The sequence below is a fragment of the Saccostrea cucullata genome, unplaced genomic scaffold, assembly GCF_032062105.1.
Source record: "Saccostrea cucullata isolate Sc308-1 unplaced genomic scaffold, CSIRO_AGI_Scuc_v1 ctg19, whole genome shotgun sequence".
Classification (NCBI taxonomy): Eukaryota; Metazoa; Mollusca; class Bivalvia; order Ostreida; family Ostreidae; genus Saccostrea; species Saccostrea cuccullata.
Window position 1 is genome coordinate 89,829 of NW_026940018.1, and position 9,222 is coordinate 99,050.

General features: G+C 35.0%; 1 protein-coding gene across 1 annotated transcript; it reads right to left on the bottom strand.

Annotated features, from left to right (window-relative positions):
- Positions 1-6,884: 6,884 nt before the first annotated feature.
- LOC134254491 (uncharacterized) lies at positions 6,885-8,714 on the bottom strand. The gene has a single exon (XM_062737000.1). It carries the CDS (start codon positions 8,712-8,714, stop codon positions 6,885-6,887), a length of 1,830 nt encoding a protein of 609 aa, XP_062592984.1.
- Between the last annotated feature and the right edge of the window lie 508 nt (positions 8,715-9,222).

A 9,222-nucleotide genomic window follows, 5' to 3' on the forward strand; every position in this document is an offset into this window, starting at 1 on the left:
TTTGCTTTTTATCAATGCATGGTTACTCATTAGATTAACATGTTATTTGTATGCAGATAAGGGTGGACAGGATTTTGGATGTGTCAGAATTGTACACCTACATTTTAATATTGTCCTGATTCAGTGTTCAATATCAGTATATACATAGTGCTGATACAGTGAATTGTGTTCTGGGTACACTAAATCGTGTACACCTTTTTGTGCTGATTCAGAGTTACTGGTGTACATTAAACAGAGTAACCCAAATATGCTGATTAATTGTTTCTTTGTATCGTGACCAATACATGTACACCTAGATGTGCCTATTGTTTTGAGTGTCTTCATTGTCATCTCTTAATGTATGTCCAGTCTTTCTCCACAAAGCTATTGAATTTTTTGCTGATATAACAATCACTGCTTTAGATATCTGTAAACTGTGCCATGTTTGTAAAATTAAAGATATGTATTAACTCTGCAGACATATGATTGACTGACTAGACATTCACAATAATCCTGTATTCAATTAATTTTGTTACCTGTACATTATCTGTATATGTAAGACTTATATTACCAAGTATGGCTAATTGAATGATCTGCAGAGTTAAAACATGATATTGTAGGGATTTTTGGAGTCATTCTTGTACTGGTTCTACCTTAAATATTGATGGATTAATCCCTCTTTCAAATCCCCTGGGGTGTTCAGTGTACCTTTATTGCTCTAGCACTTCTTTTGACTGAATGATATTCTGTCATTGTGCAGGTTACAGATGATCTTCAGACTTGTCTGCCCTTTTGTTTATGTGATATGTATACCGGTACAAATGAAAGAACAGGAATCAGAACTCATCAGTGGTGTATTGAATAATGAAATATTGACTGGGATAAGTAGAATCTTTGATTGTTCTCAGAAGACGATCTTGGTATCGATATATGACCCCCCCATCAATGGTTGATATACTACTTCATTGCAGACATATATCAATAATGCCTGGACCAGCATACATATAAAATACATGGTTACTGTCTTGAAATAGAGGGCGAGGCTTGCCGAGCCCTCTTACGTTTTCGACCCTAGCCAAAATATCGCTTATATTTCAAGACAGTTATCATGTATTGCAACAAAATTTTTACATAGCTATCAGATTTAGGCAATGCAGTTGAAACTATGACGCCATGGCGTAAACATAGCAATATACATGACGTCACAACATACATATATTCATGTGTCCTTTTCAGGATAAATATATTTATATGTCCTTTTCACCTTTTACATAAAAAATTGTGTACATAATCGGTCAATTGTATGTAAGTATTTCAGTATATTGTAGGCTCTGTGCAATATATGCTAGCTAAATTTGAATTGGGGATTTTATTGATGGAGAAGTCATTGTTGATGAGTGAAGTTTTGTGTTTTCTAGTCATTTTTGATAGTTACCATAGTTGTTGATGCCATTTTGTAGAGACACAGATTTGATTTTGCTACCCGTATCAAAGGACCAATTAACAATTTCCATACTCTCAACACCCTCGGAAGATGCCAAACATTTTTGTTGACTGAGAATTGTTAAGAGTCAGATTTCAATTGAACATATGATATTTAAAATATTGCATTTTTTAATGATTTTTTTTTTCTTTTGTCATTTCATCATCAAAAAGGAATATGATATCATACAGGAAATTTAGAAGTATGAGGTTTGTAAAATTGATTTATCTTGAAGTTTTTTAAAATTGTTTTTCAACAAACAAAACTGGACTAGTGCAGATTTAATATATTCTGACATTCTGTTTAGTATGATCTATGCTTTTTATTTTTAAATTAATGTTACCTAGTATACAGTATACCAAAGGAATATTTTGGAGTCCAAAGTTTGAATGCTGCCAGAAAAGATGTACACAAAAGTTTGAATCTGATTCGTATGTTCATGTTACAAAATTTTTTCTCTCAGTAAACTCTAGGTATAATCTGGTACATTTTCACTATATCAAAGCTAGGAGGTATTGATGTCATGACTGATGTATGAATCTGTATCTTTTGTTTAATTTAATACAGTTAAACTTCGGTGTCTTGAATACAAATATCTTGAATGTCATGGACACGTTGAAGTGATTTTGAAAGCCCAACCACTTATTCTTTCAATATTTTACCCTGGATATATCTTGAATTCTCAGATATATCAAAAAATTTTCAAAAATGAGGATTGGCTGTATATAGTTTTTTTTTTTTTTTTTACTGTTAGTCCTTTGTTTTTAAAGACCAAATTACCTGATATCCAAAGTCAAGTTAATTTTTTGTTAACTTTTTGCCATGGATTTTCTATTTTGGTTCAGTTGCACCTTTAATTATAACAATTTTTTCCTCAAAGAAAAAAAATCTGACATGATACAGCATTGACTTGTGCATCTCTTGTGTATTGCATGTACATAGATTTGATTAGCAAAAGTACCAAAGCAGGACTAATCTCTGATCTTAAATTTTACTTTATACATTTATGATTAATAATTACAAATACTTGGAGCACTTGTAACAAAGAATACACATGGTAGTATTATTTTGAAATGCCCAATTTGTATATATACATACATGTATATTTAGTTTTTTATGTACTGTATTTTTATTTTATGTCGAGGTTTGCACCTGCAGCTGAAATTTGTCCCATAAAAAAGTATTTTTGTTCTACTTACATTGATGCTTGATATATCATATTTCAAAGTTTTTGGAAACATTCTTTCTTGATGGTGAACAAATATTTTTATATTGAACAGGCTTGATATAATTATTATTAGATTTTTTCATTATTTATGTAATGAAGGTGATATTTAGTTTACCTTTCCTATTTTCACCAAACAGTAATGCATAAATACAGATATCAGAAATGATGTACATATATAACAAAGTCTTTTGGTGCCAAATGCATGATACAGGATATGATGGATTTAAGTTTGAATTTGGTGATTGTTTTTACACGGGTTTCATCAATGATGGCAGGGGTTAATACACATATTCCCATTTTTATGAGTACAATGTATTATAGGCAAGAAGGTGTAATATAATGAGATTATTCGATTTTTGAACTTTTTTCTGATGGCTGATTATGGTGTTCTTGTAACATGATCCATTAGAGTTGCCATGCCCGCATTAAATTTCTGTGGAATCATTTTTAATGTGTAGGAGTTTGAAGTTCATCTGCAACCAATATTTACTGGTTCATGAAAACTGTAATTTCAAGAGTAACTTGTATGTACAAAAAGTCTGGGATTCATTGAACAAATAAGTTGACAGTTATTATTTGAACTAGTGATATGTATAAATTCATGGCTAAGTGTGACTTATAACGTCCACAATCATTTGTCCTGCACAAATAATGATTTCACAGTAGTTTGTTATTCAGTCATCTGTTTTAAGGGATGGCAATGGGAATACCTTTTTACAAATGTATTTTTTTTTTAAACTTAAAATTTTAAAGATTTGCTTCTATCTTGTGAAATTTTGGATGAACACAGGTCAGAGTTCTTCATGCATTACGATTCCAAAAGTTTGTTTGAAAACTTCTTCAGCTTTTTTTTTTATTATTATTATTTTGTTGTTTGCTTTAATTAAAAAAGTAAAGGAAATGAGAAACATTGTGGCATTAGAGATAAGCAAAATATACATTCTTCCTTTTTATTTTTTTTGAGCTATAATTTATAGACAAATATCTGTATGTCTAACGTAAGGAGGTTACAGCATGGTTTATTATATATAAATAAACATGAATGATGTATTGTCAATAAATGTTGATTACTGTATATTCTTTTTGTGGTATACTTGATTTTACTTGTATTTGAATGAAGGGAGTAGGGCCTCAGAATTCAGAAGTCTTGATAAGCCTTTGGTTTTGTACTACATTTGAGTACAGAATTTTTCCTCCACTAGATCAATATAGGGCCCTTGACTGGTGTTACTGGTCAGCAGGGGATGCTTACTCCTTTTAGGCCCCTGATCCCACCTCTTAATGTCCAGGGATCCATGTTTATGTCCTCTTCACAGATATGTACTGTTTAAAGTGGGATTGATCTGGTTAACTTCACTGTCTTTCCTTTTTTGGTTACATCTTCCCTGTTGCTTGCATAAAAATACTTTTCGCAGAATAAAAGTTTTAGTAAAACAGCTGTGAAAGAGAGATTGGAGTTGCCTTTAATGGTACACTTTTGACATATTTGCTTTCGTGTTCTTGGTTATTAGTGTTTTATATTGAGAAAACAACCTCAATACAAATGAATAAGACTCATGTGAATGGATAAACAGAATTTATATCACAGATTTATGATTGTCCCAATTTACAATAGCTGTGTACAAAGTTTTAAGAAAGAAAATGAGTGTATTTAGCATGTAATCTACAGGAATTCTGTATGAAAGTTAAATACACATACGAAATTGATCCAGAGGGAGGGGGAGGTCGGGGGTTGAGCCCCCTTTATTTTTTCAGAGACAGAGGGGAACAAAGATGTTTTATCTGTAGTAGATACTTTTTACGTCTAATACGGTTGAATAAGACAAGTAGTTCAATCTCTGCCTTTCCTTTTAGATAGTGTCTTGCGTATTTGTTTCCATCCGGTTACCTTCACTTCCCTGTCCGGGACCCCGCCACCCATACCATGAAGCTTGAAATTTATAAGGCTTTCAAGGGCGGTTCTCATATATGAGATATATCTTTTTTAAAAGAAAAATGTTTAACTTAATTCAACATATATGATAGTAACATACAAGGTTTCAATGTGATATAATCGGCAGATTCTGGCAAACTTTGGCTATATCATTTTTGGGCCATCTTCTGAAGTATATAACTAACTTTAAAGAGTATATGCACAGAAATTCCTGTGAAAGGGAGTATGCATGAGAGAAGTTTTATCTCCTTATAGTTTGGGGATATTGCAATCAAAGAAGAGAAATGTTTAAAGTTTGCCCGTAATACAGGGGGGGGGGTTGTTGCTGCCCCTCACTTTTTCTGAGAAAAATCCTCTGCAGTTTTAATATGTAAATTAAGATTTGGATGCTGCTCCCCACCCCCATCGTCGGTAACCCACAGGTGATTCACATCACACCGATTCTTTCTATCATCACTTGTGGACGCAAAACCGCCGTGGTTTGCGACGAGGCCCCACCTTACACTTTCTGTTGCAGGACTCTCCAAATACTCTTCTATGCAAATTCCAGCATTTAAAGGGGAAAAATGTACCGAAAAGTTAGAGACCCCGATTCCACGAACTGCGATTTTAGTGTGTGGTGCACAGTCTAATTTCTTTCTTCGCTTGTTATCTCACTCGAAACCTTTAAAAACCGATGCTTCGGACCTTAGGTATGTGGTATGGGAGTCCCCCTATAAAAAATCGCTGGATCCACCCCTGCTTGAAGTACTACCATACCCTGGCACAGTTCAGAGTCATTTTTAAGGGAAAAAACTATTGAATTCTGTCTTGTTGGCGAACTTGAGATCAACCACAAACGAAAACAAACATTTTAGCGCTAGATGTTACGCGCGATGTTGGTGACGTTTGACGTTACGCTTTCATAGCGCTACGGAAAAATTGACGTAATGCTTCTAATAGTGTTACTTGCGTGGATGGTACCCTCTCGCTATCTCTTTGTACTTGAAATGCAAGTTTAAAAAGTCGCAGTCTATTTATGATTAAACTAAAGAACGTAAAGGGGGCTTTGGATTTGTGTATATACGTATATGATATTTTTTTTTAATTACTCGAAGCAGTCTTAAAGGCATTTTAATGTATTACGTTGAAGCAGAACGAATTTTACGCGTCAACAACGTCCAGTGGATAAATATGTTGAACCTCCTAAATGTTGCGTGAAATATTTATGAATGGAGTAAATTTATTAATCTGACATTCAATCTAACCGTTTAGAGTAGCACAGTATGAACATTCAGTTATTCATGTAGTCGATGGGGAAAACAATATAATTTAACGACTCGAAAAAAAAGGCATTGTCTTATTTTTTGCGCGTCATTTTAGACGCTGAACATTTCTGTTGAACTTGTAGTCCAATTACTAGCTCCAAAGCATGCAGTTTGATATCAACATCAATGAAACATTTCAAATCTGTAGGAAAAGCATATTATTTTGATATAATTTGTTTCTATTTAAACTTTCTTGTAAATGAGTAAATTTATTGTTTATATTCATATGCACGTTTTTAATTAAAAGCGTTACAGATTCTTCATCTGTAAAAAAAACTATCGCTTTCTATTTCTTGCTAACATTTAATGCAAAATCGTTAATGATGTCACAAACGACATGTATTGTTCTTGTTTTGTGGGGAAAATGAAAATTCTACATTCACTTTTGAACGCTTTACACACGAAAAATGCGCGATCCCTGCTAGATAAATGTAAAGCGTTACACGCTTAAAATACCTTTTATTTGTGTTTAAAATTCTACGTTTTTCATCAAAATTATTTAAATGTTATTTTCTTACTAAAATCGGGTAGTTCTGTTGAAAATCTATCCATTCATACCAAATTCATCCATATTGCGAGAATTTTTTTTTCACCGATGAGTTTAATATGTCCGATTCTACAAGTGTAAAATAGCATCAACATCGCGCGTAACGTCGCTAGTTATTGATGATTGATAAGGCCTAACCCCTTATGTAAGACTGACAAACCTTAGTTTCCTTCAATTTAAAGTCATATTCCATTCAAATCTGTCATATGTACATTTATAAATAAAGCTGTATTAATATAAAGGGTGAAAAATAAATATAACGAAAAGTTTTATTGCTAGTTTTATTTTTCATCACATAAACAACACTCCAAAAATCATGCAAGATTCTACCAGTAGTCAATAACTTTTTTTTATTAATTCTAAGCTACATGATTCATTTTAACTTGCATACAAGACGAAGCAGACTTTTATATGCATTGATATATTCCAATGAAATTTTGGGATGTAGTGAATCCATTGGTCAGAACAAAGTTGTTTTTAAGTTTGTCGAAAGCAATTTTCAAAGGATTTTCCACGTCTGTCAGCATCTCTTTGGCCACGTGTCCATCTCGTGACAACTGTACCAACGTACGGGCATGGAATGCGCAGACGAAGATGTTGCCTTCATTGTCCACGTCAATTCCGGTTGGACTTTTGATAATAGCTTCCCGACAGATCCACTGGATTGCTCCTGATTGCATTATCTTTACTACCGACCCATTGCTTTCGTCGGTCACATATACGCAGTTGCGATCCCCGTCGAAATGGACAAAGTGTGGCCATTCAAACACGAACTTGTGTGTTGAATTTGTGTTGATGTTGCGCGTGACTCTCCCCTGCATATCCATGTATTTCACGGAACCAATGCAGCTTTTGTAGTCATCAGAAAAAGTGACCACAAGTTTCCCACCACTATGCGATACTCCGTGGCAATTTCCGTCTACTGCAATATTGCGGATCGGAATGATCTTTTCACGGACGCGAAAGACTTGGATTTTTTGCTTTGCCGGGAAGGAGACGAGAACATTGTCATCGTCCACCATGCAAACATCCCAAGGTTGATCTTCACAGCGGAGTTGATGGCGGAGAGTGCCGGTTCTTGTGAAAAGTTTAATTTTCCGGTTGCTGTGGTCTGCTAGAACGATCTCACCCTTGCTTGTGAAACCAGCGCCTGTAAAGAGACAATTGCTTTTGTCAGACCCAGTCTTGGCATTGAATTCGGATCGCTTGATTATTCTTTTGTCCCAGTAAATTTTCCGACTTGGATGGTGTGGTGCTTCCAGCCTTTGAATTGGCGTCAGATGCATTTTCCCAATATTATCCTGCACTCGTGCTAGATTGTCTAAGACTGCATCCGGTGACCATCCAAAGGTTATTTCGCTGTCTTTGTCTTTATCGTTTTGGAACTCGTGTTCATACTTCCGACACAGCTCTTCCAGTCGTGGGGCTTGTTGGAGGACGTTCAGTTTCGTTTGAAATTTGACTGAAGTTTCTAGTTTATTTTTGGTCTCGTTAATCTCGCTGACGATCTTTCGGTAACGTTCAACTTGATCTTGAAGCTGCATTCTTTGCTGCTGGTCAACATTATCTATGTCCTGATTAATGTTCGATTCAAGGGTATCGAGGATGGTTTTGGTATTTCGAATCATAGAAGCAACTCGTGCCGTCGCTTTATTCTTCTGGTCCTGGAGGTACTGGAGACTGCGTTCCTTTGTGGATACAACTGACTGAGCGTAACTAGCACATTTATCTGCTCTCTGGAACAAAGAGGCGGTGGACAGTCCAAAATCAGTCCCGATGTCAACCTGGTCAACGCTTTTGACGATCTCACACTTTCTGTGACCGAGCGCGATGCACATGACGCAGCAGGTACTCTGGTGGTCGACGCAAAAGAAATCCAGCTCTTTATGTGGATGGATGTTACAATGGTTGCCAGTAGCAGTTCCAAAGGAGGCAAGGGGCTTTAGAGCCATGGAAGATGACGTTTCACCCAACTCTATGACGACATGGTTTCTTAGAGCTTTCATATTTCTATGGTATTTGGCGCATGTTTCGCACAGTCCTTCCAAACAGTTTTTGCAAAAGTAAATGGCATCCACCACCTCCAAGCTGTCATTATTGCAGGGCTCGCACTTGAGTTTGTTGGCGCTTAGCGAAGGAACCTCAACCGAGGTCAGCTTGTCATCCTCGAATTCCAGGTTCTCCATCAGAGACACGTTCCTGTAGGTCACCGGAAGAAGCTGATATTCATAAGACATCACAACGGAAGGAAATCAAGGCTCGATATAAAGGGAAGGACATCGTATTCCTTAACATAAGACTTGTGTGAACCAAAATTTCTACAACGTTGCTAAAACTAATACACCTGAAATACAAGGACTTTAATTAGTACAAAACATAATGAAAACATTTAAAACAATTGTTGCGCTTTCGTGGCTCTTTTCATTTTCACTTTTAATTCTTTTTCGTGCTCTAGTAGTTGTATAGTGTAAGTTTTCAAAATATAATCTATAGACTTCTTTTAGATTTTTAAATAGAAAATCATCTATTGGGAACAATAATGATCAGAAAATGCAAAGGATTAATAATTTTAAAAATCTTTATAGATAAAAACTTATTTATTTATTCATTCATAAATAACTTTTAAAAAAAAAAGTCTAATGCACCGAATGAGAAAAAAAACAAACATTGTGCATTGTTAAAAATCTAAGTTCTTTACAGTGCTCCTCTTAGCTTGATATTTTCATTTCTTTTATTGTACCTAAG